Raw genomic sequence first — 22,700 nt, forward strand, 5'->3', positions numbered from 1 at the left:
AATTGAATCAAATCAAAAAAATCAAATTTCATTAAAAATTTAAATTAAACTGAACCGATTATATAAACATAACTAAACTGAAGTTTTAATCGATCGGTACTCTTAACCAAATAACTTTAGCTCAACACAAAAATCCCCAAAAATGCACAACACAATTTTCCCCACATCAACACAATCTAGGCTACTAAAAAACAGATTGAATATATCCAAAATTTCAATCAAACCTGGATGCAATAGTAATCTATTATTTATCAAAATACCAAAACTCATTATTCACACAGATTCAAAAACCTAAAGAAAAGAAAATTAAGTTAAAGAACAAAAAAATTTTTAGAAACCCAGATTCATCAATTTACACTTATTCAAAAACCCAAACTCATTATTTACAGAGTCAAAAACTCATCATTTACATTCATACACAAATGAGAAGTCTCGAAGACTAAAGGATGATCGGTGACTATAGGCGATGGTTGTAGAAGAACACTGAAGATGGACGATCTGGCGAGCGAGGAGCAAACGAGATGGACATATCTACGAAGGCCAAGGAGAGATGGATCTGCGAGGAGCCATGAGTTTGCCATAAGGCATGAAGGTGAGGTCAATGATGGTGAATCTAGAAAATGGCCAGATCTGAAAGTGAATGATTGGTTTCTTTAGCTTTAGTGTCATATACATGTAAAACACAAAACGGCAGAACTTAGTATAAATGTATAAAAATTGAGTCGGTTCGATTTTTTAGGTTTTTATTGAATTAATCGAACCCAATTGAAAAATCAATTTTTCTAAAATTAATAATTAAAACCGAACTAAATAATCAAAAAATAAAATAAAAAACCGAATTCAATAAGTTCATTTAATTTTTTTATTAAAATCGATGAATGCTTAGCTCTACTCACAGGCTTTGTCGGAGAATCTTTCCTTTTTATTACGTAAAATAAAATTATAATTAAAATATTTAAAAAATAAAAAATAATGCTTTCATACAATTCTAAAATATAAAATTTTATACTATTATAATTTTATATAAAAAAAATTTAAATAAATTATTTATATAAAATATAATAGTAATTATTTCAATTTGAAAGATTTGATTATGTTGACAAAGTATTCGATTTGGCCATCCAACAACACGCTTTACTCAGTGGTAATTTACTATTGTTCAATTATATAATCTTTTTACGAGTTTAATTTGAAAATTATTAAAATTTGATATGCTCGTGAAGAAAAAATTTATACTTGTTATCGTTACACTTTTTCCAAATAAAAAAATAAAATAGTTAAAAACTCCATGATAGAAAAAAAAAATCTCGAAATAGAGGAAATAGCAATCATTGCAAAGAAGAAATACTAAATTCTCACAGAAGATGAGACACTAAATTCTTTCCAAAAAAGTGATAAAACTCAAATTTATTAATAAGAATAGACTAAAGATAAATATAAATCTACTACAAAATGATGCATATGAAGATTATTAAGAGAAGAAAAAAAGTAATCATCAATGAAAATACTTACTAAGTAGCCACCAAAAAAAATTAACATGAAGAAGAAAGAGATAATCCAAATGCGAAAGATAATATTTTTAACAGAATTAATATGTAAATACAAATCTACTACAAAATGATGCATATGAAGATTATTAAGAGAAGAAAAAAAGTAATCATCAATGAAAATACTTACTAAGTAGCCACCAAAAAAAATTAACATGAAGAAGAAAGAGATAATCCAAATGCGAAAGATAATATTTTTAACAGAATTAATATGTAAATACAAATCTACTACAAAATGATGCATATGAAGATTATTAAGAGAAGAAAAAAAGTAATCATCAATGAAAATACTTACTAAGTAGCCACCAAAAAAAATTAACATGAAGAAGAAAGAGATAATCCAAATGCGAAAGATAATATTTTTAACAGAATTAATATGTTTTTAATTTTGGAAATTAAAATGATATATGCATGTATATCTTGCATTATAGAGATAGCCATTTCCCCTAACAATCCATTGATCGCTTTTCATTTCAACCACTATCATACAATATGAGAAATATAATCTTTAGGTGGGCATAACCATATCAGCTTGTCGGAAAAGTTGCATCATGGGATATATTTTTCATCTTTTTATAATTTTATATAATTATTTAAATATGAAATAAATAAAATATAATTATTTTATTAATAATAAAATAAAATTTAAAAAATAAATTATATTAAATTGAAAAGCAACTTAGCTATGAATTTTACTATACATTAAATATTTAATTATAAATTAAGTTTTAAGTATCACCAATTGACATACTTGAACGTAGAGAAGACTTACTTTTTAATATTCACTAAGCTTTTATATTTTTATCTTTTTCATTTGGCATTATAGATTATAAATTTTAATTTGATTTGTCAATTTAATTTAAATTTATTAATAAAATGGAGGCATTTTGAGTAATTTGAGTGTGTAGGCAGCTAATGATGTCTCATGACTCGTGTTAAACGTTTGGCGAATAAATCATCTCTATCATTTCTTTATAAGGAAAGATATTTTTTTTATTGAAAATAAGAGAATCTTAAAAAAAAAAAAAAAATCATCTCCTATTGGAAAGTCAGCTGTTAGCTGCTACTTGTTTTACATTTATTTAGGCATTTGTTTAGGAATTTTTGTGTGCATATCTGTTCTTACCTTTTGTTGTATGATTCTGATACAATTTTGGTAGTTTAGCTTGATTAGGAACCTATTTGTTAGCTGTAATTTTTTATATATATCTTTGATTTCTGGAGCAATAAATATCAGAATTCTTATTCTAAAATTTCATAGTTCTTTTACATGGTATCAGAGCCATGGCTGATGAAAAGAAAAATGAGAGTTCTGGATCAGGGAAGAAACTTCTAGTTCTTACACACTGAATTCGAATGACAATCCAGGTAACTTGATTACCCAAGTTCAGTTGAAGGGCAAGAATTTTGAAGAATGGGCGCGAGCTATGCGGACTGCATTGCGAGCCAAAAAGAAATATGGTTTTATTAATGGATCTGTTAAGCAACCAGCAGATGACTCACTGGAACTCGAAGATTGGTGGACGGTTAACTCTATGCTGGTTTCTTGGGTGTTTAACACCATTGAACCGATGCTTCGCTCGACTATCTCTCACATGGAGAACGTAAAGGATCTATGGGAGGATATTAAACAGAGGTTCTCGATTGGGAATGGTCCACGAATGCAGCAACTGAGATCGGATCTGGCGAATTATAGGCAGGAAGGTCAACCGATCGTGTCCTATTTTGGAAGACTCAAAACGTTATGGGATGAAATAAACAACTATGATCAAATACCAGTGTGTGTCTGTGCAGGCTGCAGATGCAATCTTACCATTGATTTGGAAAGAAAGTGTGAAGAAGAGAGAGGTCATCAGTTTTTGATGGGCTTGGATGAAGAAGGATATGGAACAGTGCGCTCTAATATTTTGAGCACTGAACCCTTGCCCAATTTGAATTGTGCCTATGCTATGGTTGTTCAGCAAGAGCGGGTGCGAACTATGACACGAACCAAGTGTTAGTAGTATGCCCTAGAGCATATCATTTAGTATGTATCTTGTACATATTTTTATTAATAAAAGGCATTTTCACTTTTCCATTTACATAATATATTTATGTGTAATAGAAAAGGTCCATTGATATTTTGTTAGAAATATTATTCTTAAGTTGTTAAGAATATGAGTGACAATATTTCTAACACAAAGTATCATAAATAGGTTCACAATCGAGGATACTTCATAATAAGGACATGACTTATCCAGAAAGATTGTATTCATGTTTGTTCCCAAGTTATTTATATGAGATATAAATAAGATGGAATGGTGAGTCTCATGCCATATAACAAACATGATAGGCACTTATAAATGATAAGTAGGCCGAACCAGTGACACTTATGACAAGCACATGGAGTTTACTCTTGTCAATGTTTTGTCATAAATCATATCAGTGCATATAATCTTTAGACCTGAGATAGCACAGTTATCTTGTATATAGGTAGTTTGAGTTTGATACTGCTTTCATACTTGTACTGTGTATGGGTATATGGGCATGTGTTGGCTCCTACTAGTTATATATGGAGGTAGGTGTTGATCAAGATGAAATCTGTTCCTCTAAGTAAATAGAGATAAAATCCTATGTTCATTTAATTGTTCTTGATGTTTCAAGTTCTGGCAGACAGATAGATTTATACGTAAAAGAGTTTCGATTAGAAAATCTTTTAATCAAGAACTGGAATTAAAAGAGAACATAATATTCATAGCAAATGGAGTTTGACATAAACCATGACTCCGGCTTGAGTTGGGATTTTGTAAGAGAGATTCTAGTGCATGGTAACATATGATTATAGGTTCATTTAAGGTAAACCTTATTACTAATTGGGTGGCCATGGCATGCTATGCTAGGTGTTAACCATGGTCTATGAGGTGCATAAAATTATTTAGAGAAATCATTTATGGTAAGAAAGAGTTCTGATGATATTAAGTGTTGATATCATGTCTCATTGCCAATTAGTGATGAGCCTAGTAAGTCACACACATACACAAGTTATCACCTATTTAAATATGATTTAATTAATTAATTAAAGAGTTTAATTGATTAATTAAATAGGTTTGGTTTGCAATTAAATTGCAAAGTCCCTAGCATGACTTGAAACCAAATCTAGATTATTGGATGTGTAGTATAAATTAAATTTATATTTAAAGTGTTTAAATATGAATTTAATTAATGAGAAATTAATTAATAGAGATAAATTAATTAATTTATATTTGATATAAATTAATTAGAAGAAGAAAAATAATTGTTTTGGGTTAAGAACTCAAAATTAAGACACAGGGGCATTTTGGTCATTTCACAGTGTGACACGTGGCACCATGAGATGGTGACACATGGGATTACACATAAGCTTGCCAAATATTTTTTAATCATGTAAGATGATTAAAATCAAGATTAAATATAGGTTTGACACTTGGCACAATGTGATTGGGTCACTTAAACCTAGAGCTAATCAAAAGGTGACATGTGGCAAGGGTTTAATGTGTTAACCTAGCTATTTAAGTGTGGTTATGAAAAGAAAAAATAACCAGCAGCCACTCCTCTCCTTTGTCACGCCACTTTGAGGCTTTTCATCTATTCTTCTTCATCTCTCATCAATTCAAAGAGATTAGCCATCAATCTCTTGAATTAAGAACGCTAGAAATTGTTTCTAGTGTCCTGTTTACATCTCTAATCTCTTAAAAGGCAGAACTTGAATTTCTAATTAATAGAAAAAGCTTTAGAAGCTGTTCAAGGGCTGCCATAGGTGTTCTTGGTGTGGACAAGCTAGAGGGACAACATCTGGTGTCCTGAAGACGAATCTCAAAGGCGCAGACACGCTGCAGTGCATCAAGAGGTTAGTGTAATCATTCTTGATTTAATCTAGGGTTCTAAAATTAATCTGATTAATTTTAAAATCTTAAATGGCAAATACAGATCCAAAAACATATTAAAAGAGTTTTAATATGTTGTTTATCATTGAAATCAAATAGATAAAAATAAATCTTGTATGATGCATGTGACCCTAGGTGAAAATTTTTGAATTCAATAGTATAAACTTGTGTTTTTCACGCTACCGTTCCTTCACCAAGGAAGAAAGAGGCAATCCTATGAGTTTTGTAATTCGAGCAGGAAGTCGAAATTCAGGGGGGGATAAAGACAAATCCTCAATTTGTTCTAATTGCAACCGAGAGGGACATGATGCTGAAAGTTGTTTCCAGCTGATAGGTTATCCAGAATGGTGGAGTAATAGACCACGTGAAACTTCTGCTGGACGAGGAGGTGGTCAAAAGCGTGGTAATGGAGCAGGACGTAGCAAGGGAGGAGTTGCTCGTGCCAATGCCACACAAGCAACTGGAGTGGATGTTGGGCGTGGAATTGTGACAGATTCAAATCGAAAGGGTCTTGGTGGATTAAATAAAGAGCAGTGGGCTGCTTTGCTGGGCATGTTGAATTCTTGTTAGAATGGTGGCAATGAGAGGCTGACAGGTACGCAGAGGATATTTCCTTGGATTATTGACACAGGAACTTCCCATCATATGACAGGAACGTTGGCATTTTTTAGTGAATTGCATGACATTGTGCCATGCTCAGTCAGGTTACCTAATGGAGAAAAGACCTTGGCGGTGAAAGAAGGAACTGTGTTGCTTGGAGGAGACTTGAAATTGCAACGAGTCCTTTATGTGCCAGATTTGAATTGCAATCTGATCTCTGTATCACAACTACTTAATGATTCAAATTTGGTTATTCAACTCACTAACAAAATTTGTGCTATACAGGACCTAAATTCGAGAAACCTGATTGGAGCGGGTGAGCAACGCGAGGGCTGTACTTTCCCAAGGGAGTGATATCGGTACATGCTTGCAAGGTAACTGATGTGGGGTCTTTTGAGCTTTGGCATAAGAGAATGGGTCATCCTTCTTATATGGTGGTAGAGTTAATTCCAGAAGCTGGTAGCATAGTTAGGAAAACTAATAAAACTTATGAAGTTTGTTTTAGAGCAAAGCAAACAAGAGAGATTTTCTTTTCTAGTGACAATAAAGCTGATGGTTATTTTGAATTGATACATTGTAATTTGTGGGGACCTTATAGAGTCCCAACTTCTTGTGGAGCAATTTACTTCTTAATAATTATTGATGATTACTCTCGTGCTATTTGGATATATTTGCTGAATGGAAAACAAGAAGTAGCTTGTGTTCTTAAAAAATTTGTTGTGATGGTTAAACGCCAATTTGAAAAAAATGTGAAAATTGTCAGAAGTGATAACGGAAGTGAATTTATGTGCTTGAAAGAATATTTTGATGAACAAGGGATGTTGCATCAGACTTCCTGTGTAGGAACACCTCAACAAAATGGCCGAGTGGAAAGAAAACATCGCCATATTCTTAATGTGGCAAGAGCCTTGCGTTTCCAAGCAAATTTACCCATAGAATTTTAGGGAGAATGTGTACTTGCAGCCGGGTGTTTGATTAATAGGACTCCATCTATGTTATTAAATGGTAAAACCCCATATGAGATGCTCTTTGGGAAAGTACCTTCTTACAAACATGTTCGGGTTTTTGGTTGTTTGTGCTATGCGCATAATCTGAATCGAGATAAAGATAAATTTGGTAGTAAAAGTCGTAGGTGTGTTTTTGTTGGGTATCCATTTAAAAAGAAGGGATGGAGATTGTATGATTTGGAAACTAAAGAATACTTTGTATCAAGAGACGTGGTATTCACTGAAACAGAATTTCCATATGCAAATGAGAAAACAATGGGTGATGAACTCATTAAAAATGGAGTTGAGGAGTTGGGTGATGAAGTTGATGGTTTAGAGAACAACTTGGGAAAGGAGCACGATGAAAGTGTGGGTAGAAAAAGTGAGGTGAATCCTGAAACGGAAGAATTGATCCATGAAAACCGTGAGGGAGTGGATAGAGGTGAAGTTGTTGAAGAGCAACTAGGTAGGGGACAAAGGGCCAAGCAACCTAGTGTTCGTTTGAAGGATTATGTGACAAATGCCATCAAAATAAGCCCCTCGGTATGCTCACCTTCCCAATCTGATTCCTCAGGTATGCCTTACTCTATAGCACATTATGTGGGTTATGATAAATTCTCTACACAACACCGATGTTTTTTGGCAGCCATTACTACAGGACATGAACCAAGCTCTTATGCAGAAGCAGTTAAGGATGAACGGTGGAGAGCAGCTATGAGAAAAGAAATACAGGCTTTGGAGGATAATGGTACATGGACAGTTGAAAATTTTCTATTTGGGAAGAAAGCAATAGGAAGTAAGTGGGTATACAAAATTAAATACAATTCTGATGGAAGCGTTGAACGATGCAAGGCGCGGTTAGTGATATTGGGAAATAATCAAGTTGAAGGCATAGATTATCAGGAGACTTTTGCTCCTACAGCAAAAATGATTACTGTGCGCACATTTCTTGCCGTTGCGGCTGCAAAGAATTGGGAACTCCATCAGATGGATGTCCAAAATGCTTTCTTACACGATGATTTGGAGGAAGAGGTTTACATGAAGATGCCGCCTGGATTTGCTTCTCAATCACCAGGGAAGGTTTGTAAACTCCGAAAATGTCCATACGGTTTGCGGCAAGCACTTAGATGTTGGTTTGCGAAATTGGCTGCATCTCTGAAAGCTTATGGATTTCAGCAATCATATTCATATTACTCTTTGTTCACTTTTCGAGCTGGGACTGTTCAATTGAATGTGCTTATTTATGTGGATGACCTTATTATCTCCAGCAATGATGTTTCAGCTATACAAAAATTCAAGAACTATTTGAGTCGTTGCTTTCATATGAAAGACTTGGGGAAGCTGAAATTTTTCTTAGAGATTGAAGTAGCCAGAAACTCGAATTGTATTTTCTTGTGTCAACGTAAGTATGCATTGGATGTAATTTTAGAAGTTGGATTACTGGGTTGTAAGTCGGCTAAAACTCCTCTTGAACAAAATCACAAGCTAGCCCTTACCGAGAGTGATGATGTGGATGACCCTGCTCAGTATAGGCGTCTGGTGGGATGGCTTATTTATCTAACAATAACTCGGCCCGAGTTGTCTTATTGTGTGCATATTCTTGCTCAGTTCATGCAACAACCGAAGAAAGCTCATTGGGAGGCAGCTGTTAGAGTTGTGCATTATGTGAAAGGAAATCCAGGTCAGGGTATACTACTGCATGTCAATTGTGATCTCAAATTGTCTGCTTACTGTGATTCTGATTGTGCTTGCTGTCCTTTGACGAGACTGTCTTTGACCGGTTATTTTCTTCTTTTGGGTGAATCCCCTTATCTCATGGAAGACTAAAAAGCAACAGACAGTGTCTCGCTCATCCGCTGAAGCTTAATATCGGTCTATGAGTACTACAACTTGTGAACTTAAATGGTTGAAAGGATTATTGAATGCTCTTGGTGTGGCGCATACTGAACCTATGAATTTGTATTATGATAGTCAGGCAACTCTGCATATAGCTGCTAATCCTGTTTATAATGAACGTACCAAGCATATTGAAGTGGACTGTCATTTTATTCGTGATGAGATATTGAATGGTAACATTCGAACAGATTATGTACATAGTTCAATGCAACCTGCGGATATCTTCACAAAGGTATTGGGAAAGGATCAGTTTGACTTTTTTCTTCGCAAGTTGGGCATTCGAGATCTCCATGCTCCAACTTGAGGGGGGGTATTGGAAAGGCAGCTGTTAGCTGCCACTTATTTTGCATTTATTTAGGGCATTTGTTTAGGAATTTTTGTGTGCATATCTGTTCTTACCTTTTGTTGTATGATTCTGATATAATTTTGGTAGTTTAGCTTGATTAGGAACCTATTTGTTAGCTGTAATTTTTTTTATATATCTTTGATTTCTGGGGCAATAAAGATCAGAATTCTTATTCCAAAATTTCTTAGTTCTTTTACATCTCCATCCTTGAACTAGGCTTCCCTACATGTAGAGCTAAAGCTAATGCAGGAAACTGCAACAAGAACAATAATGGATCGAGTTAACCAATGGAGAGAGGAAGAATGAGCTGCTTGAAGCTCAGACTCATATATGGAATCACATATACAACTTCATAATATCCAAGTCACTGAAATGTGCAGTTGAGCTTGGGACACCAGATATCATCCGTAGTCATGGCCAACCCATGACTCTTTCTGAGCTCATTTTTGCACTTCAAATCCACCCCTCGAAATCCCACCATGTCTATCGTCTTATATATATATAAGCTACTAAAACCTAATTCTTTTAGAATTTTTAATTATTAATCTTTATAATTTAAATTCTAATGAGCTTTTTATATATCACTTCGGAGTTCATCAAAGGTGGCAAACGGAATGGGTGGATCGGATTGATTAGTTTGCACTTCTTAATTCAATTCAAGCGTTTGAATCATAAAAATCCCTCAACTTTAATTTAAGTTTTATTAAAATTTTTCTATAAATTGTTATTACTGAGTTAATTTATTATTAAATATCACTCTTCATCTCTCAACTTATTAAATGAGTGAATCCCTTTAAATACAAGCAGAAGAATCAACTACTTCCTAATATGTGGGAAGCACAATCTCATGATGAATAATAAAATAGGGCAACTAAGTAACATCTCTTGACCAACTCAAATAATTAAAAAAACACATGAAAGATCTGACTCATGAACTTAAACAGCAGTAAATAGATTTTTACATTACTTACTAACATACTCCCCCTTAATGCAAAAATCTACTACACCAAACTTATCTCTAAAATACACAAATTTCTCAAAAGAAAGTGGCTTAGTAAATAAATCAGCAACTTGTTCTTAGGAGTTGCAGTGTTTTATCCTAGTGCTTCCTTTAACCACAAGCTCTCTTATGAAATGATGTCGAGTGTCAATGTGCCTTGTACGACTGTGATGAATTGGATTCTTTGTCATTGCAATGGTGGATTGATTATCACAAAAGATTGTTGTGGCCTCCTTTTGATGTAGCTTCATGTCTCCTAAAATTCTTCTCAACCAAATTGCTTGGCAAGCTGCTAGAGTAACAACCATGTACTCAGCCTCTGATGATGATAAAGCAGTGGATGGCTGCTTCTTTAAGCACCAGGATATGGCATTTGATCCAAGCTTGAACAGACAGCCCGTAGTACTTTTGCAGTCATCAATTGAACCTGCCCAATCACTATCAGAAAATCCACACAACTTAAAGTTGTTAGTGTTAGAGTACCAAAGACCATAAGAGCATGTTCCTTTCAAATATCTTAGCACCCTCTTCGTAGCACCATAATGAATTTTGCTTAGATTTTGCACAAACCGTGACAAAAGACTGGTAGCTTGAAAAATGTCAGGGTGACTATTTGTGAGATAGAGTAGACTCCCTACCAAACTTCAATACACTTAAAAATCTGCCTTCTCTTCTCCATCATCCAGGCTGTATTTATGACTGGTAATCGTTGGAGTTTTAACTAGATTACAATCTTTCATCTTAAACTTCTCAAGAAGATCATTCACATATTTTTCTTGTGAAACAAAAATTCCAGCATCACATTGTTTCACCTCTAAGCCCAAGAAATAACTCATCAAACCCAAATCAGTCATTTTAAATTCAGCTACCATAATCCTCTTGAAATCATGAATTAAAGCAACACTATTTCCAGTATAGATTAAATCATCCACATAAAGGCAAACAATCAATACCTCATCAGCTCCTTGTGTTTTAACAAACACAGCGGGCTCACTTGCACTCTTATGAAAGCCATTTTTTATGAAATGCCCGTCAATCCTCTCATACCAAGCTCTCGGTGCTTGTTTGAGACTGTAGAGAGCTTTTTTTTAATCGAAACACCTTCATTTCTTCACCAACAATTTCATATCCTCTTTGCTGCTGTACATACTTCTTCTTCCAATAAAGCATTTAAAAAGGCTAATTTCACATCAAATTGAAAAACTTACCACTTATAATGAGTAGGCATTGACAAAACAGTACGGATGGTGTCAAACCTGGCCACTGGAGAAAATGTCTCTTCGAAATCAGTGCCTTCCCTTTGCATGTATCCACGGGCAACTATCTGAGCTTTATGTTTTTGAACTGACCCATCGGGTTTATATTTGAGTTTGTACACCTATTTCAGCCCCACAACTTCTTTTCCCAATGGCAAGTCAATAAGCTCCCATGTTTTGTTTTTCTCTAATGTGTTCATCTCCTCATCCATCGCAACACACCATTTGTTGCTTTTTATAGCTTCTTCAAAGCTATCAGGCTCTTTAATTTGTGCTAGTTGACATCTCTCAGTTGGTGTATAGATCCCGGCTAAGGATCTCCATGTACATGGATGTGTAGTTGAGGAAGACAAGTTTGATGATGTAGAGTTGGAAGAACTAGTACCAGGTGTGGAAGGGCTGGTACTAGGTGATGAAGAACCCGAACCACCATTGCCACCATCATCGTCTATGGACTCTACTGGTTTAACAAATTCACAATCATTTTGAATGTAACCAGCACTTGTCTGTATCTTAGTCCAATTCCATTGATTTTTCTCATCAAACATAGCATCACGACTTATTAGTAGTTTCTTAGAAACAGGATTTTAAAATCCATACCCTTTCGTTTCCATACTATAGCCAACAAAAATACATTTCACACTATTATCATCAAGTTTTTCTCTCTTTTGAGATGGTATTAACACATAAGCAACGCAATCGAAAATTTTAAAATGTGTTACCTTTGGTTTCCACCCATGCCATGGTTCAAAAGGAGTGGGATTGGACAGTGCTGATGTAGGACTCCGGTTGAGGATGTAAGCAGCAGTATGAACAGATTCTGCCACAAACACTTAGGAAGACATTTGGCCTTTAACATACTTTTGGCCATTTCTACAAGACTTCGATTCTTTCTTTTCGCCACTCCATTTTGTGGCGAAGTACAACTAGCTGTCAATTGCCTTCAAATTCCCAATTCTTCACATAATTTATCAAATTTCGTGGAAACAAATTCTCTACCATGGTCTGTTCGCAAAATCTTAATTGCATGTCCACTTTGCTTTTCAATAGAAAACTTGAACTTCTTAAATATGGGAAGCACCTCTGATTTTTCTTTAACAAAGACAACAAAGTACTTATTGTTGTTAAGGGAAGAAGTGTGCATAGGTCGATAAACATCAACATGTATCAATTTTGCTGGTCATGAAGCTCTCTTACTTTTGCCTTTTGAAAAAGAGTCTCTATGATGTTTCCCAAACACACAGCTTTCACATACATTAGTATCATGCTTTATCACTGGCAAACCATGCACCAAATTATGTTTAGACAACAAATTTAAACTTGTAAAGTTCAAATGTCCACACCTATGATGCCACAACCAATTGTCATCCTCCAATGAAGCTGATAGTGCTTTCTTCTTGTCATTAAGAGTGAGAGGAAACAAATTATTCTTGGCCATAGGAACCTTGAGCAGTATGTTCTTCCTTGTTTTGTCTGAAAAACAGAACATGAAAAGTCTTCAAAGATGAGTCAATAACCTTGTCTTAGAAATTACCCAACACTCAACAAGTTTGAATCCAGGTTAAGGCATAAAGAACATCTTTAATGCAACTAGTTCCACTAGAATTAATCTTTACAGTTCCATTTCTCTGTGCTTCACGAACTACTCCATCTCCCATTTTCACAATAGTCTTTATCGACTTGTCCAAATTGATGAATGATACATGCATTTCATGTAGTCATTTAAGTTAAATTTCATAGTCATTTTATCCATTTGTTAGTTATCTTTAGTTAATTTCATCAATTATTTAGTTAATTTTTCTTAATTGTCAATTTTTATATTAATTTATAATTTTATTTTTGTTTTGTAGATAAATTGGTGTTCTTGAGAGACTAAAAGATAATTGTGCAAGTGAGGAGTAAATTCTAAGTCCAAAAGTGCCAAAAATGAAGCCTAAAAATTAAAGATTTTGAAGATTGTCGAAAGTTGTATAAGGAGCTGTATAGCCTATGCAACTTTTGTCTAGCTATGCACCAGCTTATGTAGAAAGCTAAAGAATTGCAGAACCTACTAAAAGTTGCATAACTTCTTGCACAGACTATGCAGCTTCATGCACCTGCATATGCACCTTCACGGAAGACAAACCTGAACTTGTCGAAAGTTGCATAACTTCTTGAATAGGATCATAACTTTTTTTTTTTAATTTCTTCTTTGCTTATTGAATTACAATTTTTATATTATTTATTATTTCTTCAAATATCTCTTAAAAAACTATTTATTTAAATATTTTAATAGTAAAATAAATGATATAATATAATAAGTTAATAATTATATATTTATTTAAATAATAAAATAAATTATATGTAAAATAATAAATTAATAATTATATATTTATTACATAATAAAATAAATTATATGATATATCTTAGTTTTATCAAATACTTAACATAAATTAATTATCAATCATTAGTCAACAATCACTATAGTTGCATTTTTAATTTCTAACTAAATCAAAGTTTTTTTCCTCGCATGTTAAACCTGAAAGATAATGAAATCAAGCAAACAGTGCCAAATTAAGATTAATAAAACCAATTATATAAAAGAAAATTAAATAAAATTTTTCATTTCTCAACCAAATGATAGTACTTATCTTCGCTTGTACTAATTTTATTTAAGTTGAAAACGAATGATTAATAATTTATAATTGAGGTACTTTAATTATTTTGTAATTAATTAATTTGGCACATCTTTCTCTACTCCCATAAAATTTTCTCATGTCTTTCCAATAATATTTTAGGATATTCTAAAAATATAAAAGGTGAATTCAATCGAAATAATTTTGTTGATTATCTTGTTTGGAAAATTCATAAATCCCAAAATTTATTTTTTTTAAATTACAAAATATATCATTTTAAAAGTAATATGAAAATTGATGCATTTAAAGTATTCTATAATTTTGCAAGAAAAAAAAATGACTTTGTATCACTCACCTGGTAAATGACGGGTTTGAGTTCACTCCTCCACTTCACCTATTGAAAGAAAAAGAAAAGAGTTTGACTATATATTTATGTTTACATGGTTAAGATATTTTTAGACTAATTTTCCCATATCGAGATTAAATCTCATCTTCAGGCGATTTCCTCAATCCAAAGTTGGTGCAAACACCAAACCCAATCTTGCCTGCTGATAAAACTCCAACAAACCCAGTCAAGAGAGCCAGCCAGTAGCTACCACTAAACCAAGCAATAGACACAAGGAGGATCACAAATCCATGAACCGGCCTTCCTTCTTTGTTGATAAATTCCTGTAAGCTAAAATTCATATCTTATTAATTACACTAATTTTATTGAGTATATGATAAATTATATAAAATATGAGAGAAGAAAACAACCTTTGGATCCTTCAAAAGTACAACTTTAATATTTAGGATCTATTCGGCAATATTAATTATTTTAAAAATTATTAACTATTCTATTAGTTGTTAACTATATTATTAGTTATTCGCTATTAGATGTTAGTCATATTTGATAATATTAACTGTTTTAGTAGCTGTTAGTTATTTTACTAGCCATTAATTATTAGATATTAGTTGTCAGTAATTAACTATTTATATAGTGATTTAAAACAGAAGCGTTCGGTAAAAATAACTATTAAATTAACTGTTAAATATAAAAATGGTAGTATCATCTTATTGACTCTAATCAAAATGCTTTCTGAACCTCTAAAAATTCGGAGAGATAATTTTTTATAAACCACTCCTTCAACCTCTAAATACTAGTATAAACAATATGCCATCGAATAATATAAATAAGTGAGATAGTGTTTTGACCTTAGTCGAAACATTAAATGTTATCTTAAAAATTATTGCTGAACAAGGCAATTAGCTATCAGTAGTTAGTTGTTTATATAGTAATAAAGAGAAATATTCGGTAAAAATAACTATTGAATTAGCTATTAAATATAAAAATACCGATATCATCATTTTAACTAGTCAAAACTCTCCCTTAACCTCTAAAAATTAGGAGGGTAATATTTTATAAACTACTTCTTCAACCTTTAAACACTAGTGTAAATACTATACCACCGAATAATATAAATAAAAGAGATAATATTTTGATTAGATCAGAACATTAAACGCTATATTAAAAGTTATTGCCAAGCATGGCCTAATTTGTGGTGGGAATATACATATGCACTACTTGAATGTTTTTAACAACCATGGACCAAATATTATACACATTCATTATTTTCATAAAGTTATGCACAATTAAACAATTAATCTCAATTTGAAGTAAAGCTGCCTTTCTTTTTTTGTCCAACTCAACCATTGATCTTTGCTTTCTTTCCATTTTCGCCACTACCATATATTATAAACAAGAAAATCTTCAAGAAAAAGTGAGTAAGATCATAATGAAAGTGAAATTTGGTAGATGCCATATTAATATATTAAAAACTTTTAATTTCTAGTGGAGTAACAGTTTTTTCTCACATGTTATGCCTGAAACGTATAAAATCAGATCTTATATAGAAATGATATATTTTAACTTAATTTGAATCTGAAAATAACATAAAATTTAAAATAATAATGATGCATAAAATTGAAAGTTCAATTGAAGGTGAACTCGATGATTGATCTGATTCAATCAATTTAAATTTTAATATTGAAATTAAATTAATAAAATTATTTTTAAAAAATTAATATTTTAATATTAAAATTAAATTAATAAAATTATTTTTAAAAAGTTAATATTTTGACTAAAAATGACCATTAACATGCAAATAATCTGAATAATTTTTCTCGCATGCTAAAACTGATGAAAGGTAATGAAATCAAGCCAACAGTAACATTCTACCATATACATATATATAGAAACTTAGAATTTAGGGTATGCACCAACATAGCGAGTAGCTGCCTTTAGATTACTAAAAAAGAGTCAGTTAATTGATGGAGTTGGTTAGTGAAGAAACCATAGATGAGCTAATTCAAGCTCAAACTCATATATGGAATCATACATTTTACTTTATTAAATCCATGTCCCTAAAATGTGCAGTTCAATTAGGCATACCAGATGCCATTAACAGCCATGGCAAACCCATGACTCTTTCTGAGCTGGTTGCTGCTCTACCAGTCCACCCTAAAAAAACACATCATCTCTACCGTCTCATGCGTCTTCTTGTTCACTCTGGTTTCTTTGCTTTGCAGAAAGTTGCTGATAATCACTGCCAAGAAGGCTATTTGCTTACACCAGCGTCTCGTCTCCTCCTCAAGGACAATCCTTTTTTAGATTCCAGACCCTTCATAGCCATGGTGCTTGATCCAACTGTAACAGAACCTTATAATTGTATGAGCACCTGGTTCCAAAATGATGATCCCTCAGCATTTGTCACTACCTTTGGAGAGCCAATTTGGGAATACGCAAGCCATGAAGCTGGCGTTAATCATTTGATTAACAAAACGATGGCTAGTGATAGCTCCCTGATTGGCAGGGCAGTGGTTGTCAAGTGTAAGGAGGTATTCCAGGGGCTGAATTCACTGGTGGATGTTGCAGGTGGCACTGGAAATATGGCCAAGGCCATTGCTGATGCATTCCCAGACTTGAAGTGCACTGTGTTGGATCTCCCACATGTTGTTGCTGATTTGCAAGGCAGCAAGAACTTGAATTTTCTTGGAGGAGACATGTTTAAGGCTGTTCCTCCTGCTGATGCAATTTTACTGAAGGTACACATACATATATATAAACCACTTTTTTACAAGCCAAATATATTTCTATTAATAAAAAATAAAAAAAATTTAGAAAACCACACATATGTCATTTGATATGTACAATGAAGTTGTAGCTGACAGAATTGAGCTGAATAATTATGAACAGTGGACATTACACGACTGGCCTGATGAAGAATGTGTGAAGATACTAAAGAATTGCAAAGAGGCAATTACAAGAAATGGGAAGCAGCAGGGAGGGAAGGTCATAATCATTGACATGGTGATGGGAAACCAAACATGGGATAGTGATGATGATAAGATCACTGAAGCACAGCTACTCTTCGACATGGAAATGATGGTTTGTATCATTGGTAAGGAGAGAAACGAAAAGGAGTGGGCAAAGCTCTTCTTTGATGCTGGATTCAGCAACTATAAGATAAACCCTGTATTAGGCCCCAGAGCTCTAATTGAGGTTTATCCTTAATCAACAACTTACCTTGCTACTTGATTTCATATGTGATAGGAAGAAATAAGAGTTCAAATGCTGAACTACTTGGCGAATGATGCTTTCATATGTATGTGGTTATAATTAGAACTAAGTGTTATGATAGAATGGTGGGTGTGATCTGTTTCATAATCCAGTCTTTCATCTATATATGTATGTTTCTTTGCTGGAGCATTTGTAGATTGCATCATTGTTCGATGCTTTACTTCAACGACTCATAAGATGCAACTCTCCTCAATTGATGCTTAGGAATTAAAACTGAATCTCTAGATTTTCAACAATTTCTTTCACTCGGAGTTGAGCAGAGGTGGCAAATGGAGTGGATGGGATCAGACAAATTAGTTCCCACATCCTTTAACTTAATGGTTGTATCAAAGGCTCTCCTCTATTTTAATCATAAAAGTTGATCAACTTAATTTTTTTTTAATAAGCAACATTTTATTAATAAATAGAATACAAGAAAACTTAGCATGGAATTGCTAGCTAACCCAAGTTGATAGACTTACTACTGGTTATATAAACATAAACAAATTGAATCAAATCGATAAATCGATTTGGTTCAATTTTAACTGATCGATACGGTCAACCAAATAACTCAGCTCAACACAAAAATTCCCAAAAATGAACAGAAAAATTTTTCCCACATCAACACAATCTAGGCTACTGAAAAACAGATTGAATATATCCAAATTTTCAATCAAACCCAGATGCAATATTAATCTATTATTCATCAAAAAACCCAAACTCATCATTTACACAGATTCAAAGATTCAAAAACCTAAAAGGAAAGAAAATTGAGTTAAAGAAAATAAAAATCAGTTAACAGTTTTATAGAAACCCAGATTCATCTATTTACACAGATTCAAGAACCCAAAATCATTATTTACAGACTCAAAACTCATCATTTACATTCATACACAAATGAGAAGTCTCGAAGACCAAAAGATGATCGGTGACTATAGGCGATGGTTGGAGAAGAACAGTGAAGATGGACGATCTGGCAAGCAAGGAGCAAACGAGATGGACATATCTACGAGGGCCGAGGAGGGATGGATCTGCTAGGAGCCATGAGTTTGCCATAAGTCATGAAGGTGAGGTCAATGACGGTGAATCTAGAAAATGGCCGCGAGAAAATGAGCATCTGCGAAGTGAATGGCGTGGTTTCTTTTGCTCTAGTGTTGCAAATATACGCATAAAATACAAAACGGCAGAGCTTAGTATAAATGTACAAAAATCGGTTCGGTTTGATTTTGTAGGTTTTTATTAAATTAATTAAATCAAATCGAATCAAAAAATCAATTTTTCTGAAATTAATAACTAAAATCAAACTGTATAATTGAAAAATCAAATAAAAAACCAAATTAAACAGCTTCGATTTAACTTGCCCACTCGCAAGCTTTGTCGGAGACATGGCAAATCTTCGCCTTTCATATTCCGCAAAATAATATTATAATTCAAATATTTAAAAAACTAAAAATAATGCTTTCATAAAATTCTAAAATATAAATTTTATATTATTATAATTTTACATAAAAAAATTTAAAATAAATTATTTATATAAAATATAATAATTATTATTTTAATTTAAGAGATCTAATTATATTGATAAATTATTTAGCTTGGTCATTTAATTATACGCTTCACTCAATTGTAATTTACTATTGTTTAAATTATATGATCATTTTACGAGTCTAATTTGAAAATCACCAAGCTTTGATATCCTCTTGAAGAAAAAATTTATACTTATCATCATTATACTATTTTTAAATAATAAAGTAAAATACTTAATAATTCTATGATAAAAAAAATTATAATAGAGAAAATAGCAAATCATCGCTAATGAAAAAATAAAAAATTCTTATAAAAAAATACTAAATTCTCTCAAAGAAAATAATAAAACTCATATTTATCAATAAAAATAGACTGATTTAAATATTATTAAGCATAAAAAAAAAATAATTATCAATGAAAATACTTATTAGTATCTATTAAAAAAAAAACTAAAATGAAGAAGAAAGAGATAATTCAAATGTAAAAGATACTATTTTGAATAGAATTAATATTATTTTATTTTTGGAAATTAAAATGATATATACAAATATATCTTGCATTATTTTCCCCTAATAATCCATTGATCGCTTTTCATTTCAACCGCTACCATGCAATATGAGATGAGACACAAAATCTTTAAGTGGGCATAACCACATCAGCTTGTCGGAAAAGTTACATCATGGCATATATTTTTCATCTTTTTATAATTTTATATAATTATTTAAATATAAAATAAATAAAATATAATTATTTTATTAATAATAAAATAAAATTTCATAAAATAAATTATATTAAATTAAAAAGCAACTAACCTATAAATTTTACTGTACATTAAATATTTAATTATAAATTAAGTTTTAAGTGCAGAGAAGACTTACTTTTTAATATTCACTAAGATTTTATATTTTTATCTTTTTCATTTAACATTATTAGATTTTGATAGAGATTATAAATTTTAATTTGATTTATCAATTTAATTTAAATTTATTAATAAAATGGAGGCATTTTGAGTAATTTGAGTGTGTAGGCAGTTAATGATGTTTCATGATTCATGTTAAACGTTTGGCGAATAAATCATCTCTATCATTTTCTTTATAAGGAAAGATAATTTTTTTATTGAAAATAAGAGAATCTTCCAAGAAAGAACAAAACACCAAAATAAACCAAAAAACCAGAAAATCATCTCCATCCTTCTACTAGGCTTCCCTGTATGTAGAGCTAAAGCTAATGCAGGAAACTGCAACAAGAACAACGGTGGAGTTAAGCAATGGAGAGAGGAAAATTGAACTGCTTGAAGCTCAGGCTTATATATGGAATCACATATTCAACTTCATAAAATCCATGTCACTGAAATGTGCAGTTGAGCTTGGGATACCGGATATCATCCATAGCCATGGCCAACCCATGACTCTTTCTGAGCTCATTTCTGCACTACAAATCCACCCATCAAAATCCCACCATGTCTATCGTCTTATGCGTATTCTTGTCCATTCAGGCTTCTTTTCTCTGCAGAAACTTGATGATAATCGCCAAGAAGACGGCTACTTGCTTACCCAATCTTGTCTCCTCCTCCTCAAGGACAACCCCCTGAGTGCTAGACCATACTTACTCGCCGTGCTTGATCCTATTCTTACAAAACCGTGGCATTTCTTGAGCTCTTGGTTCCAAAATGATGATCCCACTCCATTCAGTATTGCACATGGGAAAACATTTTGGGATCTTGCCAGTGATGAAGCTAGGTTTAATCGTTTCTTTAACGAAGCCATGGCTAGCGATAGCTCACTGGTTAGTGAAGTGGTGATTAATAATAGCAAGTGTAAGGAGGTGTTCAAGGGCCTGAATTCGCTTGTTGATGTGGAAGGCAACACGGGAACTATGGCCAAGGCCATTGCTGAAACATTCCCAAACTTGAAGTGCACTGTGTTAGATCTCCCACATGTGGTTGCTGGTTTGCAGAACGACAAGAACTTGAATTTTCTTGGAGGAGACATGTTTGAGTATATTCCTCCAGCAGATGCAGTCCTGCTAACGGTATTTTTTCACTAATAATGAAATTGTTTCCAGAGATATCGAATTTAAATTCAAGCTCTTTAGCTTCAAGCGTGTATTAATTAATTTTCTCTCTTTGCTACTTCTAATACAATATTGCAAGTGACCAACAGATGATATTTCACATATTGGATGATGAAGAGTGCCTTAAGTTACTGAAGAAATGCAAGGAGGCAATAAAGAATAACTGTGAGAGGTCAGGGAAGGTGATAATCATAGACACAGTAATGGAGGACCGAAATTGGGTGAAGCAATCAACTGAAACCATACAGCTTTATGACCTGGAAATGCTGGTGCTGGTCTCTGGTCAGGAGAGGAACGAAAAAGAATGGGCCAAACTATTTTTTGATGCAGGATTCAGCAGCTATAAAATAAATCCTGTTCTTGGCCTAAGATCTATCATTGAGGTTTATCCTTGAATATCTTATTGTCTCTAATAAAATTAATTTTACCCTTGTATTAATTTCCATCTAAGAACAATAATTGTATGATTTAAAAAAAATAATATATATATAGATATGGCAATCAGTTGTGCTGTAAAGGGCAATTCTACGTTTTACCCTCATATCAAACCACTCATGTCAGATTTTTGTCTTTTTTTTTTTTTTTTTTGGTCATGGGTTCCTATTGTATTTGATCTGGAAGCTTTTTTTTTCTCTATCAATAAATCCAAATATGTCTTTCAATAAAAAAAAAATTATTTAGAAAAAAGAACCATGGAGTGCATGGGTAGCTTAATTAAGTTTGTAATGTTATTAAGGATTTGATGAGGATATGGAGAGATATAGAGCGCAAGTTTTTAATATGTTGTTTATAATAGTTGAACCATTGAGTGATGAAATTATAGTGGTTGTTGACAAAGTCAAGAATGATGTGCCAATTTATTTTTATTGATTTCATTGTTTTAATAGAGGCTACAACTAGCTTTTTTAGTTTAAAAAATTATTTTTTTTAATTAATTTTATACATTTAATTTTTAAATTAATCATATTAATTTAACTAAATAATTAAAAAAATTAAACCTTTATAATTTTTTTTAATTTTAACAAAAAAATTTTTAATTTTATTAATTTAATCTCAAATTTTCATATTAATTTCAATTTTAGTAATTAACTTAATTGTATAATTTAATTAATTGAAACATTTAAATATTTACCAACATTATTAATATTAGTTAATTATTTTAATTTTTTTATCATTTTAATGTTTATTGTCAAATAAATCAAATAAAAATATTATTTTACTAAATCAAATACTTATTATTTTGAAAGTTATAATTAGATTTATTTCAGTTATGTTATTTATGAATATTTTATATTTAAAGATTTAAATTTTTTTATTTGTTAGGCCTTAAATTTGAGATAAAAATGATGATAAA

The 22,700-nt window shown here is 32.2% G+C and overlaps 2 protein-coding genes across 2 annotated transcripts; both read left to right on the forward strand.

Annotated features, from left to right (window-relative positions):
* The first annotated feature begins 16,391 nt into the window (after nt 1–16,391).
* On the forward strand, nt 16,392–18,017 carry LOC110632603 (trans-resveratrol di-O-methyltransferase). The gene is made up of 2 exons (XM_058128745.1): nt 16,392–17,232; nt 17,384–18,017. The coding sequence occupies exons 1-2, from the start codon at nt 16,459–16,461 to the stop codon at nt 17,699–17,701; spliced, it is 1,092 nt and encodes a 363-aa protein (XP_057984728.1). The 5' UTR covers nt 16,392–16,458; the 3' UTR covers nt 17,702–18,017.
* Nucleotides 18,018–20,439: 2,422 nt separating this feature from the next.
* LOC110632605 (trans-resveratrol di-O-methyltransferase-like) lies at nt 20,440–21,857 on the forward strand. Its single transcript, XM_058128375.1, has 2 exons — nt 20,440–21,304; nt 21,436–21,857. Exons 1-2 carry the CDS (start codon nt 20,501–20,503, stop codon nt 21,739–21,741), a joined length of 1,110 nt encoding a protein of 369 aa, XP_057984358.1. The 5' UTR covers nt 20,440–20,500; the 3' UTR covers nt 21,742–21,857.
* The last annotated feature ends 843 nt before the right edge of the window (nt 21,858–22,700 follow it).

The sequence above is a fragment of the Hevea brasiliensis genome, chromosome 10 (assembly GCF_030052815.1).
Source record: "Hevea brasiliensis isolate MT/VB/25A 57/8 chromosome 10, ASM3005281v1, whole genome shotgun sequence".
NCBI lineage: Eukaryota > Viridiplantae > Streptophyta > Magnoliopsida > Malpighiales > Euphorbiaceae > Hevea > Hevea brasiliensis.